Raw genomic sequence first — 24,165 nt, 5'->3', positions numbered from 1 at the left:
AAAAAAAATCAAAGCACATCAGTGCTGCAAAAGGTCACAGAGCTCCTGAAGAGGAAGAAATAAGTTCAACTGCTCTTGGAATCAGGGATGCTGCTTTACATAATTAGATACAAATTTTATTTTTATTCTTAGTTTCCACGCGTTCAAGTTACATAGTGAAACAGCAGCTTATTAACAACAAGTCTTAGAAGTCCATTTTGTGCTGAAGTTATCCTTTTCAGCCCCTTTCTCTTCTCCAAGTAGGCTTTTCAGTTTCTTTCATGTCTCCTGCACCTCAGAAGGCTTTCAATTCCCAGCCCTGCCTCTTTACTCTCTTGCATAACTGAGAGATTTGCCAAGGAGGCAGCTACTGGCTAGATGCAGATGAAATCAAATCCATGAAATACATTCAACTCTTACCATATAATGAGATAAAAAGCAAGATGTATTTTTCAGTATCAAAAGTGCTCATTACCTTTATCACCAAGGTCTCTAAAAAAGGTCGGTCCTGGTTTAGCTTTGGCAACATACAGCAGTGCAGCATCTATCTCCTTCAAAGACACAAACAATAAAATATAAAGCCAGTTTTGAAAGAGACTTAATCACTTCAGTAACAGAAAGAATGCAAGTTCTTTTGAAGAAGGAAAGGAACATTTTGCTTACCTTTTTTGTCAGTTTCTTGGCTGAGGCTTTGCCTATAATAAAAAAAAATCATCATCATTCAATAACAAACTGACTTTAAACTTTGATCAGGTCCTGTGGCATTTCTTCAGATTTTTATGGGAAAATGCTAAGTAATATGAAACAGAATATTTTGGAACAGGCAGTTTGTTTCTAATTCCCATAATGATCGTGAAAGGACAAGATTCAAAAGCAATACGAGCAGTCTGTTCAAATGTTCTCAACCTAGATGAAACCACAGCCCACTTCAGTGTCTACGACTGCCTTACTAGTGTAACTTTGCATACTGTGAGCTACAAATGTTGCACAGATTTCAAAGCAAGACTATACAGTAAGAAACAACTGTAGTATTTGGGGATTTGCATACACACATAATAATCCTTGAAGTGCAGGTTGTGCACGTGAAAGCTAAGAAATACTAAAGAAAAAAAGAAAAAAGTATGAAAATGTTGATGCTTCTATTAAGGAGAAGTATACTGAACAACTCTGCCTTCTGAAAGAACATCAGATGAAAATCATGCAAACTCCTAAGGGTTTCCTAGTAGGTCAAGTTTATACACTCAAATAGGGGAGACACTGGCAGCAGTATAGGTAGTATTCCTGTGTAAATCAACCATTTGAAGAGCTGGATGTATCATCAATGGAACATTCCAGCTGGTTAGGCAGGGATCACAGAAATCCTGTGGTCATGGACCAGCAGGAGCTGTGCTCCATCCTTTCTCTGTCTATCTGCCCTGTCACACTGATCTGCCTCCTCAGCATTTCTCCTTACACAGTTCTCAAAACCCTGTTGTCCTTCACTCTTACCACTCTCAGCCCATCACTCTCTTCCTACATCACCAGTTCCTCTGGACTCCAGCCAACCATTCTCTCCTATTTATTCACACTGTGTAAGCACAAGCTGAGCTGCTTGGATTTGCTCTGTGGACTGGTGCCTCTATGTGCAGCAGGCTGGCATGCTCCATGCTCAGACTCCAAGGCTACTCTGCTGCTTCACGGGCACCTTGCATCCAAAGGGTCACCAGCACAGCACCGCTATTTGGAAATGGACATGATGGAGGCAGCCTGGTGGGCAGCTGTCAACAAAGATTTACTGAGCGTTTTCACAGGCCCATAATTTAGCCAGACAGAGGTGCATTCTTAGTAAAACAGCAAATTTCCATATTGCTGGCAAATGGCATGCCGAGCCGCAGGGGGTCTCCACTGGCAACTTTCTGCTTTGGACAAGGGAAGCTGCTGGAACATCTCAACCAGCAATAGCTCATTTTTCAGCACAGGCAAACCACTGTGCCCTGGCCTCTGCTCTTTGAACTGGCAGTAACAGTTTTGCTAAAAAATTCCTCTCCCCACACCCCTTCCCCCAAATCAGCCTAAGGCAGACACCTGGCACATAACATTTCAACACAAATGTTTAAGTTTGACAAAAGTTATAAGCAACTAAAATTAGGGGTTTAATACTGGAGTGTTGAGTGACCCCAGCAACAGGTGTTGCCAGTACCACCTGTCACTGTGGATGAATACATTTTCGTGCACTGCCTGTACATATATTTACACCCATATACACACATGTATATAAAGCTACATGGGTAGATACCCTCTAACTCAAACAATGTATGAAGTCCTCTATCTAGCTTCATTTGAGACAAAAGAAGTCAGATCAATAACAGAGTCTGAGAACAAGCAACAATCACTATATCCAGTCAGGCTGAGTCCTGAGCAGTGTGATGTAACACCACAGTTACATCTAACACCGTTCACTGCTGCAGAGCATGTTAAAGAATGGTTATTTAGCAAATTAAGTTATTTAGATCTCAGCTTTGAAATGTTGCCCCATTTCAATGTGGAACTAAACTACAGCTGTTCCTTGGGCTCTGGGAGACCCAGATAGTGAGTGACCAGCCTTATAGGAGGGAATGAATCAGGCTGTAGGTCTGTGAAAAACAGTACCTGAAAGAAAAAAAGGAAAACCACCTTGTAATGTTTTTCACTGTACATGCTCTTTGTACTCGCTGTCTGTACTGAAGCCAGTCATACACCCTTATTTGGTTAAGAGCAGCTCCACTCATTTTATTCTCCTGGTGACCCCAAGAACATCACATCTGGGATGGCACCTGCTACCACAGCAGTGTACTGGGGAGTAACCTTTTGCCAACGTCCAGGAGGATGACAAAGGGAGATAAGCTGAACTCTATGAGCTGGAACAGCAGAGGCATGGATAATTGATGCAAGGTAAGGAGAAAGCACTGGGAGCTACAGATGTGACGCTACTTGGCCAAGTTTGTGAGGCTCTACATTTGGTAAGTTTGTGCTTCTCTTCTTTGTGTTGCATTCAGCACAACAACTCTGAAACTATTCAGCTACCCGGTTACTGGGGAACAACATATTCTCAATGAGAATTACCGTATCTTGATAAAAATTAAGCAATGGAAGGAAAATCTGTTGTAGACATATGGACTCTCTTTTCACCAGACAGCAGCCACAAATGCAACTGCCTAGAGCTCACACAAATGGCTGTGGCAGCCATCAACATCTGTCCTCTTTCATCCAGCCAGTCACCTCCAGAGGATGTTTCAGATGCTGACATGTCGACTGACCTCTTTCAGAAGTGAAAAGACAGTAACAACAATACAGAGGTGCTTGTGCTACTGGTGCATGGGTGAAAGAAGTAGTGGAGGAAAGGAAGCCTTTGCTCAGTGGCAGAAGAGGGAGAAGACAGTCATATCATCCCAGGATGTGGTGAGAGGTAGAACCAGGTGGGTCAGTTGGTCCCTCCACGACTGACTGGACAAGAGGCAGCTGCTACAATAAGAGAGGAAAAAAGGCAGGATGGAAAGGGACAGACTGAGAGATGAACAAAGACATTTCTACTTTTCAAAGCAGTAAATACATCAGAGTAATAAATGTGGAGTCTTTTAATGTTGCTCTTCTCACATGGGCTTCAAAATCAAAACATTTAATAACCCAGTCAAATGAAAATGGCATACAGATGTCAGCATGCATGTGAACTGCTAGGATAGGAATTTTTTGGAAAAAACACCCTGACACTTGGGACAGTAGTATTATTTTTCATATTGCCATTTGTCTAAAGTATTAGAATACAATCTCATAATAGTGCAATAATTTAAACTGTAAAATAAGTTTCCAGCAATAATTATTTGAATATTTTCTAAGAATTAAATACAGTTATATTTTACTGGTACTGTCACCAAATAAAATCATCTGTGAAGACTCAAAAGCTCAATTTTCATTTGAAAACATCAGCTACTTTTATTGTAGCACTCATTATATTCCTTGAATACTAATTTAGCTCTTGGTGATTATTCTTTTCATTTATTTACTTCCTAACAGTGAGATCTCTTTAAACACCAACACAGAAATCTCTATTAATATCAAATGTGCAGCCCTCTGAGGAATCAGGTCTCTTAAGGCATTGTCTACAATAATTAGGAGAAGGTTAACTCCTCTTTGCAGAAGATGCACCGCAAAGGCATTAACAGTTTTCTTAGCCAGTTTGTGCACTGAACGACAAAAGTGCCTCTTCCTTTCTATGAATTAAATCTTGGTGTTGCCATTCCTTACACATGACTACAAATACATCAGGATCTAAGTGTCTCTCTGAGGAATACAGACAACAGATATAATTATTAGGAACTATTTAATCTATTAAGTAAAAGATCTGCATGATGCAATTTTCTATAGTTTTATTCTTTGACATTAATAGATCTTACTAATAGGTAAATTAATGACATATTAAAAACCTTGTTTATAGCAGTAACAGTCTCACCTTGGTATCAAAAAAAGAATTTTTTTGTTTTGAATTTGAGTGAATGAGAAGAAAAACAACTTCCCCCCACCCCCGAACTGCCATGATGATGATGGAATTCTGGTTTAAAGGACATTGAGTATTTTCAAGGGTCTCTACATATTTTACAGATGCCATCATCTAATTTTCACCATTTATAGTGTATCTATGAAACAATGAGCTACAGACACACCTTTCATGAACAAAAAGGCATTTTAGCTTTTTAAGTTGAATGAATACCAAGTCTACTTAAAAGCACACAAATTCTGTGCTGTTAGCCAAGAAAGTTAGTTGACAACTGTAATTAAGAAAACACCACCAAGAGCATATCCGTCAGCCTTAATTTGCCCTTGGCAAACCTGGATATTTTGTCACATGCGTTTCTTACAATAGAAGCGTTTCCATCATCTATCTTCTTTTACACTAAGATGTAGAATGGACTTGACATCAATGTTAGGATTAATGCTAGGAAATAGCTGAATTAAACAAGTATCCACTTGCACTCAGTAACACCTATTTACACCTGTACACCTGTAAGGAAAGGCTTAGATCTGACAAAAGACATTTAGATTCAAAGAATGAACAAAATCACTAAGATCAACAATTATAACAACAATAATCAAGTGCCAAAGCAAAAGTAGTTACTACCACCTGCAAGAAAATATACTTTTACACGTCTGCAAGATTCCTTTATTTTTGTGATATAGAAATTAAAATTTGAATCAATCTTGCTCCATAGTCTTAACTTCGAATGAGAACAGTATAAAGTAGGTATGCTTTCCTAGGAGGACAACAAACTCTTATCCCTTTTATCAGCAGTCACTGAAATGGTTTGATAAGGATCTCTTTTTAACTTCATTTCAAACAGACATAGTGACAAACAAAAAGTAAAACCAAAAAGACTTCCCAGCTTTTTAATTTTAGATGGCAATTGCTGCTACCTTTACTGAAGTTTGGCAAGTTCAAGGTCATACTGGGGTAGTATAAAACCATTTGTTTTTTAATGAAAAATTATGACGAGAATAGCATTAAGTATATTCACAATTCAAACAAACTCTCATTCTGCAAAATGATGAGTGAAACGAACCTTTTAAGCTGGATGGGATTTCAGCACAGTTGTAATCTGAGCATCAGGGCATTTTAAAAACCAAACCTACTGTGTGCAGCTCATGCTGAGGCCTTCACAGCAGAGCCCACCCTGCAACCTTGCCTGCCATGGGAACAAGAATTTTTATTTCTTCGTTTTAACTGGCTGCCAGCTTTCATGCAAGCTGAACTCTAAGAATCCTGCACCACTGAGCTGGGTGAGATAAGAATTGCGTATGTTGATTTCCTTGGGGAGATGCCATTAAAATTTTTGCTCAAATTAGCCTGAAATACAAGATCATTGAAATTCAATAGCTTGTATTTCATTCTCAGCTCTCTCTCAGATAATTTTAATGATACTGGACAAGTACCTTATATTAACAAGGTGTCCTTTTTTTACCCACCTTATTTTCATTCTCATTCTTTAAAGCTCTTCTGTGCGTTTATAAAGTACTTAGTGCTAATGAAACCAATAAAAGGCAAAAATTCAAGCTAGCAATTAATTCTTTAAGGCCTCCTTTTGAAATACTGGTGATATCAGAGATAAATCAAGGATAACAAAAAAATTTAAGGCTTTTTGAAAGCATGACAAACGAAGTGGTCAGATTGCTATGATAGCTCCTGGCAAACCAGTATATGAATAATAAATGAGCATGCAATTTAAATGAATTAAGAATCCACTTCAGCTAGAAAGCTTTTACTGAACTAGTGCATTGCTCCATTGAAAGATAATTGATAAAAGTCATTTCAATCACATGAATTAGTGAATTGAACCACCTGAATTATAGTTCAAGTATGCCCAGTGGAAAAGGCAATTTGCAGTAATAGAAGCTTCTGATATGCTTTACAAAACAAGCTTTGCATCTGTCCTTCTTTATTTAAAGCAATCATTCCTCTGAGGAAACAAGAAATACACAGCGCTGGGCCGAGGCCAGCGCTGGCAAATCTCCATTTCAGAAGAGCAGTTGCATCAGAGCAAGTCAATATCAGGAGGTTTCTCAGTGAGTCAGGCAGCCCTGGGTAAAAAGGGTGGGATGCTGATGCAGGGAAAAAACATCAAAGGATGACACAGCCTTTTAGGAAACTGAAACAGACTAAAATATTAAGATAAGCAAGTTTTCAAAACCTGTTAAAGAGACTGTAACACCGAGTCACCAGCAGTGCAAGGAGTTCCCAAAATAAGCAAAGGCACCAGGGTAAAAGCAGATGCTGCGGTGCCCACTACAGAGCTTTTGAGCAGCTCAGTCTTCATCGGAACTATGGCAGGAGTCTGTGGGGATGGCAGGGAAAGCGGGGGAACAATTTCTCCTTAGGTATTATCGAGAGAAAGTGACATACCACTAGATCTGCTCTCTTTCTCATAACATATCTAAACTGCAGATAAGGAAAAGCTGAGAATGTGTTCAAGCTTCCAACCTTACCACAAGACTTGTCCTGCAGTGATATTCAGCATACAGAAAGTTACTTCTTCCAAACGACTGGAAAAGTCTAACAGGCGTGTAATGGCAGTCTTTGGCTGCACAAGGAGCATGTGATGCGAGTTAAGACTTCACGTGTAACACACAAGCAGCAAGAAGCCAAGCACAGAGCGCAATCGCAGATGAGCATTTCCCCAGCAGGAGAGGCTGCCTGTCCTCTGGGCTGGTGCACAGCTCATGACTGCAGGAAGCACCCTGAGGAAGAATGTGTCATGTGAAATGATGTCTTCAAGCTCCCAAATAAGCACCTCATGCTTGGTTCCTCTGGTTTCATTTAGATCTCTAAAAAGTAGATGCCTAAATCTGAGTTAGTGATCTCTATGGTGCTTTGCTGTAACTATGATGCTGTAAGGACATACGCAGAAAAGGGTTTATAATTAACTTTGAAATCTGCTGCTCCTATTTCAGACCTGAGGAAGAGCCCATATGCCCAAAAGCTTGTCTAATTTTTCCAGCTTAGAGCAACTGGTCTAATAAAAGATCTCTGTCTACAAACCTCACCCTGACTAATGACCCCAGGCTCCCTTTATACTCAAGGGAGAGAAACTGACGGAGCAGAAGGACAATTTATTTCAAGTTGAGACAGGTGTCCAATCCAGGCCTTAGACTTACCTGTTTCATTATCTTTAAAGAAATAATACAATCACCTGCTCTGACCTGACATTCAGCTTTTATATATCTAAATTGAGCAAGTGAGTTCTTTTGCATGCAATCAGATAACTCATACTGCTTTCTGTATTAGTTCTTTCTGTAATCTGTTTTTTCCAACCTCCTATCTATCAGCCCGATGCTAAGGCATGTATTCTCTTTTAGTAAGAACTTAATCAGACACAAGAGCAAAGTTTACTACAGTTTAAGAGGGAGAGTGGGTGCATAATTGGAGCAATAAAGTCTTATAAAGGACAACTAAGATTACCTGGAAGTAGCTGTATTCATAATACATGTTTCTGAGACCAGAAGGGTGGAGAACAATTCCTGCCAATTTCCAGACAACATTATGCTGTTCAAACTTTCAGGATAGATGGCATTTCCTGAATCTGCACAGCAGGCAGGCAGAGCCTCAACTCAAGAAAGAATTCCTATTATTAGGTTTGAGTCAGTCTCATCCAGCAGAGACTAGACTATGCCTTCAAGAAGACTCCTACTCTAAAATGAAGAAGCTATGATATCTGTAGCATCCCTCTGCTTTAAGTCATCATCTCCTGTGGCTAACAAAGGCTAGTTTTTTAAATACTACAGTGTAGCAGCACATGCTAGGTTAAAGTACTAACAACAGACGAAGCCTCATAGCACTAGAGGTTTAATTCAGTTTCTTTACTAGGCAGTGTTAGAAGTCAGGATCCCTGGCCTAAGGGTTCTATAATCTACTTTATGGTTAGGGAAGATAAGTACAGAAGAATAAATAAAGTAGGATAAGAACATCAACAATGAAATGACACAGGTAAAAATCTGACTGCATACGCAACTTGAGAAAACTGCATCTTAATTGTAAGCAGAGATTAATTTGGATTCAGAATGAAATTGTGTGCAAATCAATCATCCCACAATCAAAACGAAGAAAGAAAAGGTCAATATCTTAACAGCGCCAGAAATTCTTATCTCACTGTGTAAAACCTGATTTAAGTTTATGTGCTCAATATAAAACCACCATTGCTACTGTAGCAACCATTCCTATTGTCTCATTCAGCTAATTCCTTTATAATTTGAATTCTGAAGATCTTCCCTGTTATGACAAACTGTTACTTTTCAAATGCATCTTACAAAATGCAAAAAAATTCCCCCAAACCAGTTAAAGACTAAGCACAAGAATATTAAACATTGCTTATTGCAAATTGGGCTCTTGCTGGCAAACATAATTGAGGTGTCAGGTGAAGAATTCATCCTCCGTGTGGGAATTTATCATTAGCATAAAGCTACCTTACTGACCCTGGAATAAGGAAAAAGGGGGCATGTGCCAGAGAGGACCACCTTTTTCACACTTTTGCTTTGATGCAATTTATCCCCTAAGCAGGAACTACAAATAATTTCAAACTGCGTCAAAATATATGAAGCAATGGTATGGTTTATTGTTCTTTGATATGTGATGAATGCTCCAACATGCAAGAATTACGGATAACAATGCCAGAAATAATCACGTGAGTCAACTACTTTGTCCTATTGCTCCCAAAAGACTTTTGCTCATGCATTACCTCATCAGTTTATGTGCATACAAATACATGTTCACACATTCGACAGATAGTGTTAATACTAAACTGTAGTTTGGAAAATGGCCTCAAGTTACACAGGGGAGGTTTAGATTGCATATTAGAAAAAATTTCTTCACTGAAAGGGTTGTCAGGCATTGGAACAGGCTGCCCGGGGAAGTGGTGGAGTCACCATCCCTGTAGGTATTTAAAAGACATGTAGATGTGTTGCTTAGGAACATGTTTTAGTGGTGAACTTGGCAGTATTAGGTTAATGGCCGGACTTCATGATTTTAAAAGTATTTTCTAACCTAAACGATTCTAAGATTCCATAATTTGGGTTCAAAAGACAACAGAATCACTAAGGTTGGAAAAGACCTCTAGGATTGTCAAGTCCAACCATTAACACAGCACTGCCAAGCCCACCACTAAACTATATCCCCCAAGTGCTACATCCATGCGCCTTTTGAACAATTCCAGGGATGGTGATTTCACCACTTCCCTGAGAAGCTTGTTCCAATGCCTGACCACTCTTTCAGTGAAGAATTTTTTCCTAATATCCAATCTAGACCTCCCCAGGCGCAACTTGAGGCCATTTCCTTTTGTCCTGTCACTAGTAACCTGTAACCTTGGGAGAAAAGACCAACCTCCACCTCACTATAACCCCCTTTTGGTAGCTGTACAGAGTGATAAGGTCCCCCCGAGCCTCCTTTCCTCCAGGCTAAACAACTCCAGTTCCCTCAGCCGCTCCACATAAGACTTATGCTCCAAACCCTTTCCCAGCTTTGTTGCCCTTCTCTGGTCACACTCCTGCACCTCAATGTCATCCTTGAAGTGAGGGGCCCAAAACTGGACACAGCACTTGAGGTATGGCCTCACCAGTGCCAAGTACGGGGGGAGACAATCACTGCCATGGCCCTGCTAGCCACACTATTGCTGATACAGGCCAGGATGCCATTGGCCTTCTTGGCCCCCTGGGCACACTGCTGGATCATGTACAGCCACTGTCGATCAACACACCAGATCCTTTTCCACTGGGCAGCTTTCGAGCCACTCTTCCCCCAGCCCATAGCACTGCATGGGGTTGTTGTGATCCAAGTGTGGGATCCAGAACTACTGGACCTCATACAATTGGTCTTGGCCCATGCATCCAGCCTGTCCAGATCCCTCTGCAGAGCCTTCCTGTCTTCCAAAAGATCAACACGCCCGCCCAACTTGATGCCATCTGCAAACTGACAGAGGGTGCGCTCGATCCCATCGTCCAGATCATCAATAAAGATACTAATCAGGACTGTCCCAAATACTGAGCCCTAGGGAACACCACTAGTGACTGACTGCCAGCTGGATGTAACTCCATTCACCACCACTCTCAAGGCCATACAGACATTTTTACCCAGTGAACAGTGCATCCATCCAAGCTATGAGCAGCCAGTTTCTCCAGGAGAATGCTGAGGGAAGTGGTGTAAAAAAGATTTACTAAAGTCCAGGTAGACAACATCCACAGCCTTTCATCCACTAGGCAGGTCACCTTAGTGACATTATTTCAACTGCTTTGTTTATGAAATAGTTTGATTCTTCTTAACTTACTCATCCAAGTACAGACTTCAGGATACTGTTGATACTGCTTATTCCTAGTGGAAGAGAAAAAAACCCCTAAGATCTAATATTTTGATATATTTTAAAAATTAAAACTGGAAATATTTTGTGAAAAAATTGAATTTATTAGTGGTATCAGCAAGAAAAATGAAGCGCCATTGCTGTAATTCTTTTCAGATATAGGACATTTATAGTAGTTGTGTCCAAGCAGTAAATAGCTGACATATTAGTGCATCTAGGCAATTTAAATTACTGCAGTGGGTAAGTAACCAGGAGCACTGACATTTCACATAAATTGAGTCAGTTCTCAAGAGTGCAGTAAATATAAATAGCTACTTAGATGCGGTTTATATAGTAGCTCACTTTTTGTCCTGTTTCACCCTATCACATATCAAAATTATTTACACCATCATTAATGCTTTCTTTTTTGTTATGTTTTGTATTTTTTTAAGAAGATTAATTTACTTCCACTACAGCAACATATAGTAAAAAGTCTTAGAAAGATGGCAAAAAGGGTTCAAAGAGGTGATAGCTGACTGGAAAAGTACAATGGAATTTTGCGAGAAATACCAGTTTTGGAAACTTTCATTCATCATATGCCAGCAATACCTAGTCTGACATTCGGAAGAAAAAAAAAGAGAGAGAGAGGTGGCTGAAGTCCTTCTGTACTGCTATTGAGAAATCTGGAAATCTCAACAGCAGGATGCCTGATTTCTATTGCTGCACTATTCTAATGATGTTTCATTCTCCTAGTGCCTTGTCCTTTCATCAAACATCTAGAATTTGTGTCCTTCAGGACGGCCCCTCATCCTCCACAGAGTAAACACATGCTTTCCAACATCTTATTGCTCTTATTTCTTTCCCAGTGGTAACACTCTAGTGAATACAGCACAAACAGCACCTTTTTGGTGACTGTGAAAGATGGTCTCAGGAGTTTCAGAGAAGCTTGTGGGAAGACCCATGAAGTGGGGCTCTCCCATCTTTAAGGGAAATTACCTCATTCACAGAATAGTGGAAAGTTGGAATGGAGCTCTGGAGGTTATTGCGGTGATTAGAAGGTCCTTATCTTCTCATAATGACAACATGAAAAAGCTCAAAGCAAAGCTAGTCAGGGTAGCTTGCCCAAGACCATGTTCATTTGGATTTGCAGACATTTGTTTCTAGAAGGGTTATAAATAAAAGACATGTCTCTAATTTAATACAGTCACCTGACCAATCTTTCCAAGAAGAAAATATCAGTTTATGTGCTTTTGTAACATACACTTACATCGAATACATGGAATAGTTGGTAGGTTTTGTATGGAGTTTTAGGATTTTCCTCCCTTGCTTATATCAAAGGCAACAACATTCTTAAGCAGTTGAAGGCTGTACCCTGGCTTCAATTCTCACTGACAACCTATGAAAGATAAGACAGCATTTTTGCCTTATTTGTCTAGATATGAGATCACTAAGTACTGGACTTAACAGTGAATTGGGGCATTTTACTGAAAGGAAAAAATTCTATGTTGGTAATTTAATTAATGAGAGTTGTGTGTTTAAGCTCAAGACCTGAGATATTTTGTCTTGCTGTCCAGAGCACAATAAACACCAAAACCTTACTATGCTTCTCTTCCACAATGTAAGACCCATTAAACATGCAATTTACAGTGACTAGTTGTCTGAGGGCATTGTTTTTGAGTTTACAGAACAATTATTTTGTAAATTATAACCAATATAACTTCTGCTTAGGAATTAAAGGATTAAGTGAATACCCACTAGATGGTGTTCAATTACTACACGGGGTGACCGGGCTAGTTACAACACTAGCTCCTATTCACCTCTGCTGTGCAGCAGATAACAAATACATTTGTATTAGAGGACAAAAAGGGGATGAAATCAGTCTCCTAATTAGAAATTTGGAAATGCTTTAGTAAATTATTTACCATGCATTGAATGTGGGTAAGTGGAACTTCTAAAACATATGACAAATATAAAAAAAAGAAAGTACACAAGGTTGTTTTGGATCCACTTGCTGTTAGTTTATAGTTTTACTCCAAAATCTTGTATTTTTGCAATTGATGAAATTATCCACCTGTTCTTCACCCTCCCAAACTCTGCTGGCATCATCCATTGAAAGAAAAGGATTAATACACACTCACCAAAGGAAAAATATCCATTTTGCGATTAGTTTTATTAAAAGGATGAACTGAATTATCAGATGTCTAGTCCAGCAGAACCTAATGCATCACTTTCTTTTTCAGCAGAATATTAATAATTGCAATTAATTCCCATTAGTGATAGTGAATCAGTATAAGAAAGTAAAGAAAAAAGAAGAAAATAATAAAGGTACTATTTTAAGGGAAGATACTTTTGGCATAGATGCAGTATTGTAGCACTTAACTTCAGATATTTTAGATTCCTGGAGATTACAAGGATGAAGGGATAAAGAGAATTGCTATTCAGAGTTGAATTAAACTAATACTGTCACGTCAGAATTTCCAGAAGGAACTTTCTCCCTTTATAAGGCTCTGAAATTCAACCTTACATGAAAATTTTAGGAAGGCCACTTTAATGCAGATGACACCCCAGTGGTGACATTACTTTTTCCAATTGCCATCGTGAGAAGATATGGACATTCCAAAAACCATGTTTGGGAATTTTCCTACAGAAGACTCTACCTACTGCTTTGGATATTTACTGATCCTGCACAGTCGTACTTAATTTTCCACAACTCTCCAGATTCAAGCATTATCCCAAACTCTAGTTTTTCATTCCTTCTTTCTTCTCTTTTATTCAGAGTGCCTTTCAGTGGCTGACTTGCTTTCCTTCAGCTGAGGGTCCACGTCATTCTCACTTTTATCTTTAAATGAGCCAGGAGTTTCTTTCCACTTCTAAGATTAGCTCATTCTGTTATTAGCACATACAGAAGCTCTGAACAAACCAGTAATAGCCCCTGCTGAGTCTGACTTGTTTATACATCATTAACATCTGCCACCTAGCAATTAACAGATGTTTGGGAAGTTTTCCTACAGCAGGGGCTCCAAGGGTACGTAAATGATAACAGGATGCTCCTGTTTTTTAAGCTAAGAAAGGTTTAACCTATTTTTGCCACACAAAAAGCTTAATGAAGAGATCTAGTTTTGGTTAATTTCTCAGACCATCAGAATGAAGACTGTTACATTAAACTAATTTGAGACACTGTCTTTATTCATTAGATAAGGTGGTAATGGGGAGAGGAGCAGGGTCTTAAGACTGGCAAGAACCAAAGTAAAGAGAAATCATAGAAGAGCTTAAAAACAGATGTTAATCATGCCTTATTGCAGTGGCCAAGAGAGTTTGGTTAATTTGTAACTTAGAGAAAAACAAATGCTGCTAATACTAAATTTAAAAATAAATTACAGAGATGATATCCATCAGCCTTCCACAGTAGTAGAAAAGAAAGTCTTGTGCGCCAACTAGAACAACTCCTTTACTCTAAGGAGTGAACTTTAGAGATTGAATAAGAGAAGAAAAGATAAGGCATCACTTGACCCTTTGACTTCAAACTCCTCACATAATGAAGAAAAAAATCTGTCAGAAAGAAAAAAAATCTAGACAAAGAAGATCAAGAGTTTCTTTCAAAAAAAGTAAGTTATTCTTTTCTAGAATTGTCTTATTTCCTTAGAAAAAAAATCTTTCTCCCTTGAATTCAAATAATCTGATGAAGCAAACCTAAGAAAGACATTTGGCTTTACCCTGGCTTTTATTTTACATTCTAATTTTCTGAAGAATTCTGATCTTTTTAATCACCAGAGAAAACACTGTAATAGGTCAAGACAGAAATAGAACAGAAATATTTATTCAGTAAATGTAATGGAGAAGGCAAATCCAAATGCAGAAATACACTTCACATCAAAATTCCCACTAATGTCTTATTTAACTTGTAGCAGCCTTCAGTTATACTGTGCTTCTGTGTCCACTGCCTCCAATTATTCTTGTGCTGTCTACTTTCTGCCATCCTCAGCTTCTCTGACAAAACTGCTCCTCCAAGAGCAATAGCGGACTGAAAAAAATGAAGAATTTTTCCTGTATCCCTGCAAAGGTGTACATTACCTGGGAGCATGAGGCCCTTGGCTGTACATAACCTTCTAAAAGGCCATTCTTTGCCAGATCTCTCTTTTTCTGTTTTAATCACAATACCATGATTATGTTAAAAGTGTCCTCACCTAAGAACACAGAAAATAATTTGCTCTACCACAGTACCCTCAGCCTGGCAGACACATGGAGGTACAAATGAAGACCAAAGCACCTGTGGTGCCAGAAGCTTTCTGCACGTAGTGACTGCGAGTGGAGCACAGGAGAAATGCATTTCAGTATTTTGCTCTAGTGAGCATTGCTTTGTACCATTTTTCTCCTTGACTGAAGCTGCAGTTTGACATTCAGATGTTTCAGCAACAGTATTAATTTAAGAAGTTCCTGACTTCAACCCTTGTTCCACCCCTTAGCCACAGTGATTGCTAGCAGATTGTGCTGTGAGCCAGGGAATGATGCTGGCTTTACAAAGAGAAATCAGACTCAGAAAAGCATGGAATAAAGATACCTAAATGCAGCTGTGGAATGGATGGTCTCACCCAGTCAGAGGAGATAAAAATAAACTCAGGTTTGCTTAACTTAACAAGAGTATTGCTGAGTGGTAAATTAATTACCTATAATGTATCACAGGACTAAGGTTCCAAAGGAAAAAAACTCCACTATTTTAGGTAATGGGAAATGTTAGCATGAAAGCAAGAGGGTTTAAACAGACAGTGACTGATTTTAGGTTTGATTTCAGAAGAGTTTTTAAGCAACAGCAGAGATGTTGTGTCACTGTTTTCCAATATAAGCAGTGGTTAAAAAATATTTTGAGTATGAAAAAAATGTGTAAGAGGTCTATATTTTAAGTTTGTAAACTGCTAAAATAGGAGCTGATTTTTAGAATATATATGATAAATTTTGACACACTGTGAAATGCTAAAGACAAGTCCTAAGCTGTGAAGTATCTCCCTAGTAGAGGATATAAATCCATAAAAATATATTACAAAATATTACATATTAACTTAGGTGAGCTGTGGCAATAAATACAAGTGTTCTTACAGTGGTACAACTAAGCAGATATCCTTTTCCCTTTTTACAGCAATACTGGACATAAGTAATAGCAATTGTCCTCTTGAAATGAGCATTTATTTTAGCTGCAGAGGTAAGTGATTGAAATGACGCGTGAATCAAATTTTAAGTAGGCTTTTTACAATTCTCAGAGTTGGTGCAATGAAAAGCAAACAATAGACAGCTTTCTTCTAGTGAAAGTGTAGAGTCATTTATGCTGCCCACTGTACTTTTAAAATAACCATACTGGTTTAAAAGCCCTTCTTACTTTTTCAGCAGCAGAGACTGCCTTTAGCACTATACACATCACAAAAAATGTTTCTCTTTAGCCAACTTGAAGAAAGCCAGAGAAGCAGATGAAATTTTTGAGCATTAGGTCTTGTATTTTCTCCCAAGACATTGACAGTGAAACAGAAGTAAGCTCTCACATTCTCTTTATCACCAATAAATCCACAGAGAAGAAATAATTGCTATTGTCAGGGTGTGGGTGACACACACACATATGCACACCCCTTCCCCAGGAGAAACAAAGTGAAAGAAAAAAACATTTGGAAAGGAACAAAAAAAGAGAAAAGACCTCTGTTTTCTGGGACTGGCAGTTTCTCCAGTGGGATACATAGCTTACTAAGCACTTGCCAATACCAATGCAGCAGCAAGATTTCACTGTCTCAGTCATTCCAGTAGTACTAGAGGTATTGGCACAAAGGACACACATTCAAGACTTGAAAAGAGGGCTCACACCTGGGAAAAAGAGCTGTATCGTTTTGAAGACTTCAAACATTAGCTCTTCTGAAAAACAACTGAAACAGACTAAACAACAGCAAAAGGTAGCTGCCTTGCCAATGTGTTCTATTTAAATTCCATGCAAGAAGCCCATTTTTAAATTTTTATTAAGCCAGGTAAGGTCACAGCTCTTGGTGAACAATACCATGTTCACCATGTCCCTGGACACTGGCATTTCATGTATACTGATCAGCTGAAAAAAGCAGCTAGAAAAACCAAGAATGGCCAAGTAGGATGCATTTAGATCTAGTAGAAAAGTTGAACTGCTTTTTGTCTGGTAAGAACCAAGGTAGGATTTGTTGGAATATGCTGCATTTTCCGTTAGCTATGTCTGAAAAATCCTTACACTTTCAGCCTTTTCCAGGTCTGAGAGGAAAGATATTTAATAAGAGATGTAGCCAGCAGAATGACCAGGTACTTGCCAGCATTATGAATGGTGGTGTGAGGACTCAAGCTCTCTAATGGACCAGACAACACTGGAAGATTGATTTGATTACTAACAGTTGGCTCTCATCTGTATTCTCCTCTGCAATAACGAAGCTGGTAAGCCCAAGGGAGGGCACTGCCATATAAGCAGGTGGCTCTACAAGAGGAATCTGTGTGTTTTACATATGGAAAAAAGTCTTTGAACTCAGTATTTGCTTTTGTTTCACAGCAAATGAGAAAGGCTACTGAGCACAATCTGTGCTATAACCCACTGCAGGTGCAAGGCTGTGGAACGAAAAACAGAGCATAACCTGGCTACTTTCTCCCTTAGGGAATCGATGCCAGTGTTTTCCAAACAGGGAGCAACGGAACTTCGCAAAGGTGCCCCTGGAGACCCCAGCTGTTTGCCTACCAAAGCAGGCTGCACACCTTGCCTGTTGCTATTGCCTAGAAGGAAAGTGATTGATACTCCAAGGTTCTACCTTAGACATTTTTTAAAAACCCATAATGTAACATTTCTTATGAGAACAAGCAGGGGAAAAAATAGCCTATTCAAGATTACTCAAAAAACGATAAATCATATGACTAATATAATAAAAATTCAGCATTGGCCTAAGGAAAAGCACAGAACCATTGCTACCAAAACATTTACAAACAACTGGAAATGTGAGGCTAGAACTCATGCTACATTTTGGCAGGAACCTGACCTGCACTCCTGGCACCTGCTATCCTCCACCATGGCTCCGCCAGATCCTCATCAGTTCTTAAATATCTGAATGCAACCCAAGGAATTTTAAAAACAGATTGTACTTCTTAGGTACAAACCAATACCTATCTCTGTTAAGAACATATGTTGCAAGAAATTAAAATATATTAAAGAGTGAAAAAAATCCACTGAGTCTGATTTTCACGCTACATCTGTTAAGACTTAATTGTCAGCTAAGCAGGATGTTTCAGAACTGATTAAGTTCCACTGAATTTATAAAAAAAAAAATACTGAAGTAATCTGTCAAAAAGTATTTAGAACCCATGGCAGAACGAATCCCAGAGATATTTTCTGTGATATGTTGACAGTATGTTATAAAAGTAGTTGAAACAGTGTGTGGAGTTCTACAAAAATAAACACATCTTTACAAATAGGAAAAATATTCAGAGACCAAGGATGATTGTATGAGCTCTTGAAATCTGCTCATATGTATTAAAAAAGTCACTTCTCTGCTAGGTATTTTAAATATTATAGTTGCATGTCACAAAACTGAAATACTTCACTAAGGCAGAAACTGTTGCAAGACTTCTGAAATTCTAAGGCAGATGATGTTTATACAACAAGCAGACTCCTGTTATTAATAACAGATCTTTCCATTACTTGCACTACAAGTATTCTGTATGTGCACAACACATTTTCATTTGTTTCAAGGAACCTGTTTTCCATTCAGATGCCATTAAATAACCAATAACTTTCACACTTTAAATAACTAAATCCTTCAAGATGTGCAGTGAGACCATTTGCCTCTTGCTTTCAACTCTGCTGAAGCCTGATCAGTTTTACTATCAGTACTATTTTTGGGGTGAGTTTTTAAAAATGGCTTTCATTCACTGAGAAGCTGTAATATATCTTCTCATTGACAATTGTTTTTCACAAAGCAAAATAGCTAGTAATGTATTTTCAAAACAGAACATTTTGCCAAAGTTTTTACCTAATCAGTATGCACTGCAGTCAATAGAGATAAGAACTCTGATTCTGCATCAGTCTTCAGCCAGGCAGCAATGCCACAAAGGGAAAAATAGGAATCAGTCACAACAGAGCAACAAGCTTATTGTAACCTTACTGTGGTCTCACACAGACATAACCACAAAAATACAAATGCAATTAATACAACGTCAGTATAATTTTAAGGATCAAAAATGTATTTTCCTATTTAACTGTAAAAGGAATGTATCTCAGGTACCTTCAGCACTGTCTCAAAACATCGTTGAAGGCATGGAAATGGAACTGGAGAAAGAAAAAGGACATCTTTCCCCTGTGCAATGATATGCTAAACCATGCTTCTTCTTAAATGATTTTTCTCCGTGGTTCCCTTTCCACTGAACACACCACTGCTCAATCCTTTCTCCTGCTCTCCCATCAGACCATGCACGGCTCCTTGCTGGCGCAGCTGCAGGGGCTATCATGCTGGAAGGCAGCACTTGCCTAACACCTCTGCTCTCAGGGCAGCTCCTCTTGCAGCTATTTATCGTCTGCTATTTTTCTCAACCTAGTGAATTTTTCTGAGAAATGGGAGCAAACAAATAAGTTGGTGAGTGGCCAGTGGTTAATACACCAAAAAAGCAGCCTGGCTTGAATGCTGTGGTGAGCAAGACTCCATTTCCCCTCAAGAATCCCATCTCTGATACTGTTACATAGTACCTTGTGATGCAACCACTATAAAAATGCATTAGTGCTTATTTGGATTTCACAACAAAGCTTATGTCCAGACATAAATGCACGTTATCAAGATTATAGGAATTTCGGACATATTTCTAGATAAAAAACTATTTACTGCCAAATTTATTTTTAGATAAACCAATCTCATGAAGATCATCAGTGTTGCATCACACAGCCTGTGTAACTAAGTTATCAGTGTTAATGTGTTATTGCTGAGGACAAAAGGAGAAACAAAAAAAATCTTATTCAGCTTATCTATTTACCAACAATTGTCTGAGGTACAACATTTTATCCAGAACATCAATTTTAATGTTGTATTTGGACACTTAAGGGAAAGTGAAAGGTCAAATGTATACAATACGTTAATTTGAAGACTTTCATAGAGTTGTGATAGGAATGATATTTGAGTGATGAAGGATAGCTGAAGATGAAAAATTCACAGTATGGAATGGTTACAAGCAGAAATTTTCAGAAATCAATGTTTATCGTTGCTTGTGTCTGCAAATCCCTTAACAGAAACATTATTTTCCTTCCCTCATAATACCACTTTAAGAAATGAATAAACAATGATGACTAAGAAGCTTTGGCTAGAAATGGCTTATTTTTTAAAATTTTCTAAAATTCAGAAGAGATTCACATAATGACCTTAAACCATCATGTTGCCTCTTTGGCTTAGCTTCACTTTACCTTCCACCTAGCACTAAGCAAAGGGTCACCTCTGTCCTGCATACCCCAGCTTGCAGAGTTCTCTAATGTGTTTGGAGGATTTGTGCAACAACATATCTGTACTGAAAAAAACACTAAATGCAGAAAGAGAGAGAAAACAATTTCTTTGTTAGCACATTAGCAATTCAAGAGGATTGAATTCAGTTACCAGCAGTATCAATGGCTCCCTGTATAACATGTCAATCCTCACATCCCATATGGAGCTTCATCACTTAGACAAGCTTAAATCTTATTCTTTGACTCTGAGTCCTAGATTTTAGATCTGACACTGATGCACAGCTCATATCAGTCTGATTAGTTATTACATAAAAAATTCAGGTCAAAATGAAGACATTGAAATACAGGCATCTGAACTCCCACTAGAAGCAAAAAATTCAAGATCCAGAAATAAAAAGACTGACTCAGCTTGTTCTGAAATGCTAATCTACTGATTGGTCCCTCTTGGGACACCACCAACTGCACCAGCATTGTCCTCAACTAAGGACAATGGAGAACTCAATTTTCTAGCCACTGCAGCCTTGCACTATATCCTTTCTTCAGATTCACTCACAGTCATGACCATGCTGATGCTGTGACAACATGAAGCCACACATCGTATCAGGCCTGCAAACATACCATAACTCTGCACCAACCATGTTTTCACAAAAAGCTTAATCAACTAGAACAACTTCTCCCAGCAAACTTGCAACACACTAATACCCACTGACAGTTAGGACTCTGACACGGAAATATTGCCTCTGGCACCCTGGTGCTGTAGAACATAGGAAAATCTGTTTTACTGCAGCTGAATGAGTGAAGGTGCTGTGATACATTAAATCTGGACTAAGTTTATACAGACAGATCAAGATCTTTATTTATGAGGTATCAACTATTATCAGATGAGCTAATCTGAAGGTTTGTCTTCTACTTGGAAAAAGAATAATCTTCTCCAGAAAAAAATGAACATAAACACCGTTCAGATCCCATGAACTGAAAAATCTTCATTTTCTGAAGGATTCTTGAACTTGTAGTCCTTTTCAAAAATTAACACAGATTTTCTTATATATTCTACAACAACAACACATCAGAGATGGTATTTCCATGGAGAAGTTCTAACACTAGCTGTCTAATGTGGAATATGAACCCACGTACGCACAGCTGCTTAAGACACAAGTTTTACATGAATGATGTCTCAAAAGTACTCCTGCATTGCAATGAAAATTCAGTGTAAGACAGCTGAATCTTATCCTTATCCTGTTATCTTAAAAATGCTAGAATTTCTGATGCAACAGAAGTTCATAGTATTCTTATTAGATATTACTACACTTTGTGAAGTATCTTTACATCCCAATAAGAAGAATAACAGAGAACACTTTTACATTAAACTATCATTGCATCAGGTATGACAGTTTACTTGAACAACCCACAGATTACCCAGAAGAACTTGGCTGGTTTTGCAATGGTTTGCCACACATCCCTGTGGTAACATTGTTTTAACACAAGATTACATGGCACATAGCCATGAATCCAAAAATCCTGATGGTGCATTTAGTATGGACTGCACTAACTAGTACAAAACGCTGTTGTAGGTATTTGGTACTGGCACAAATGCTGTGCCACGCTACCACATCTCATTTACTGTTTGCCACAGTTTATAAAGAGGTGGCTGCTTCCTTCCATGAAATAACTAACAGCAGTAGAATTAGTCAAATATTTAGAAAGTAACTCAGTGTGAAACACTGCCTCTAAACGCAAGCAAGTTTTTTTTGGACCGTGTCCTTACTTCTTTATAGAGCTCTTTGCTTTGTCAATATGCAGAACAAAATAAGTCTATCAGGAAATTGCACTTGTTATCAGCTCATTCTCCTTAGATGGCAGTACTGTAAATATTTTTCTTCATTATCACCCTGTCAGTAAATAACTTTGAAGGTGTGATTTAATCAAGAGGAATGCCAATATTTCACAACTTTTGGCCTACCTTAAAGGAAATGAGTAATAGAGAAACCCATGCACCAGGAAACAAATGAGCAGAGGTAGTGGACCAAGGTCTATCAAATAGGGTTCAAGATCACTTTGGTTGAATGACAGTTGATATATTTGCAGTACAGTTCATCTGTTTTCTTATCTGGTAAAGTGTTCTATAATAAATCAAAATTTATTGCATGTTTTGCAACCTTGTCAAAAGGCACGCCTAAGATTTTTGCTTCAGAAATAAATTCCACCCAACTGTGTACAGGAATTCACTTGACAATTTAGACATAGCTAAAATATTTTTGTATTTTATAATGCCAGCACTTTTGATCTAGCACCAACAACTCATCTGTTTTGCACAACACCACATTTACTTCCTACTAAATTCAATTATGTTCAAAAACTAACAGGAGATTTCGAAGTAATTCACCAATGACAACTACTCATGAGCAAAAAACAGCAAGGCTGTTGGCCAAGAATCCCTATTCTGAAACCCATAACTGCTTCTCATCCCCCTTTTCGCTTGCCTTTTTCCCTTTTGGGAGTGTTTATCTCTGAACAGAAAAAAGCAACAGAATGTCGTGATTAACCTCAGTAATATTTTTTGGTGTACACAACTAAATTGCCTGTGAGGCTGGTCATATGTTTCTGCATATTGCCTGTAAAAAAAGACAGCAGAAACAAAACTTTAGAACAGCCCTAAGCTCTTCACATTACTATAAAAAGCATCGGCAAACTCCAAGTAAGTATTAATGAAGCTGAATGGTTACTGCCAAAGTGCTTCAAATTTTTCTCAGAGTTTTTTTTTTTTACTTATTAGTAATTAATCAAAAATAGGTAGAGAATAACCAAATCATTACAGCTTGAAGTTCAGCGTTATAAGACTCACCAATTGTATGCAGGATCACATGGTAAAATTGCATCTAAGTATGCAGTAAGTGAAGGGCTTTCTAGGATACGTGGTGGCATGCCTGTTTTCCTTTCTACAGGCACTGTTCAGGGTGAAAGAAAAATATTTTTATCATATAAGCAGAAAGTTTCCAAAAATAATGGTTGCTTCACTATGAAGTTCATTATCTTGGTCTACTCTGAATACACTAGGATAGACACTTGAGACAGGTCTATTTATTATCCTCATATGAAACTCTTCCAAACACAATGAACAAACCACTGCCTTTAAAATACTGCAAATGCCATTTTCCTCTGCTATCAAATTCTATGTGTGTTTGCAGTAACATGAAAACCTGAAATCCCAAGCAATATGACTTCAAGAGAACTGCTTATCATTGTGTTTATGCTGCTGGCCAAAGAATCCACACCAATGATGTTTAAAAAAATGTTTAGGAGCATTAGATACAAGTATTAACACTTTTCTATTGATCATCTATGATGCTATTGCTGTAAGCCTGACCTCAATTTGAAACGCTAAATATGCATTACTGTAAAGACTTTTTTCTTGTCATTATTTATTAATTTCTGTTTAATGCTGTTTCCTACTCATATTAGGAAAGTAACTGAAATTAACTTGGCTGCATTACAAATAAATATTACCACATACCACTTCATTAAAAACCTGCATGTGTGCTATTATAGTTGGAGTAACCAGTTAATATGTATAAACTGCTAAGACTGGAAAACACTTATTTCTCCAACCTTGTTTTCAGAGACAACTTTCTGAAATCTACACCTTCAAAACTAAAAATTTCTCTGTTCACTGTCTTTCATATTGGAAAACTCAAAATAAAATCCCTTCTAGGTTTTTAACTTCATGATTTAAGTTTTGAAGGCGAAAGAACTCTAACACCAATACATTAAAAAATAGGGTATTTTGAAAATCTTCATGACTTTCAAGGTCATAAAGTCCTTCTAAGGAGTTATATTCAGCTTTGTGTAATATTAGAAGCTGTATGTCAGCAGTGAATCCATGTATCCTTATCACCTATACATTTT

At 38.2% G+C, this 24,165-nt stretch overlaps 1 protein-coding gene across 2 annotated transcripts in view; it reads right to left on the bottom strand.

The window, feature by feature from the left end:
• The window catches only part of MICU2 (mitochondrial calcium uptake 2), a 142,130-nt gene that overhangs the window by 38,257 nt on the left and 79,708 nt on the right, over positions 1–24,165 (bottom strand). For both annotated transcript variants that reach the window (XM_027677181.1, XM_027677180.1), the window contains exons 3-4: positions 643–674; positions 455–530 (exon numbers count right to left, since the gene is read on the bottom strand). In XM_027677181.1, the coding sequence (XP_027532982.1) occupies positions 455–530; positions 643–674 (108 nt within the window). The remainder of the gene's footprint in view (positions 1–454; positions 531–642; positions 675–24,165) is intronic.

The sequence above is a fragment of the Neopelma chrysocephalum genome, unplaced genomic scaffold (genome assembly GCF_003984885.1).
Source record: "Neopelma chrysocephalum unplaced genomic scaffold, ASM398488v2 Primary Assembly neopelma1_43, whole genome shotgun sequence".
NCBI lineage: Eukaryota > Metazoa > Chordata > Aves > Passeriformes > Pipridae > Neopelma > Neopelma chrysocephalum.
Note: the sequence above shows the minus strand (reverse complement) of the source record. Positions and strands in the feature narration are given on the sequence as shown.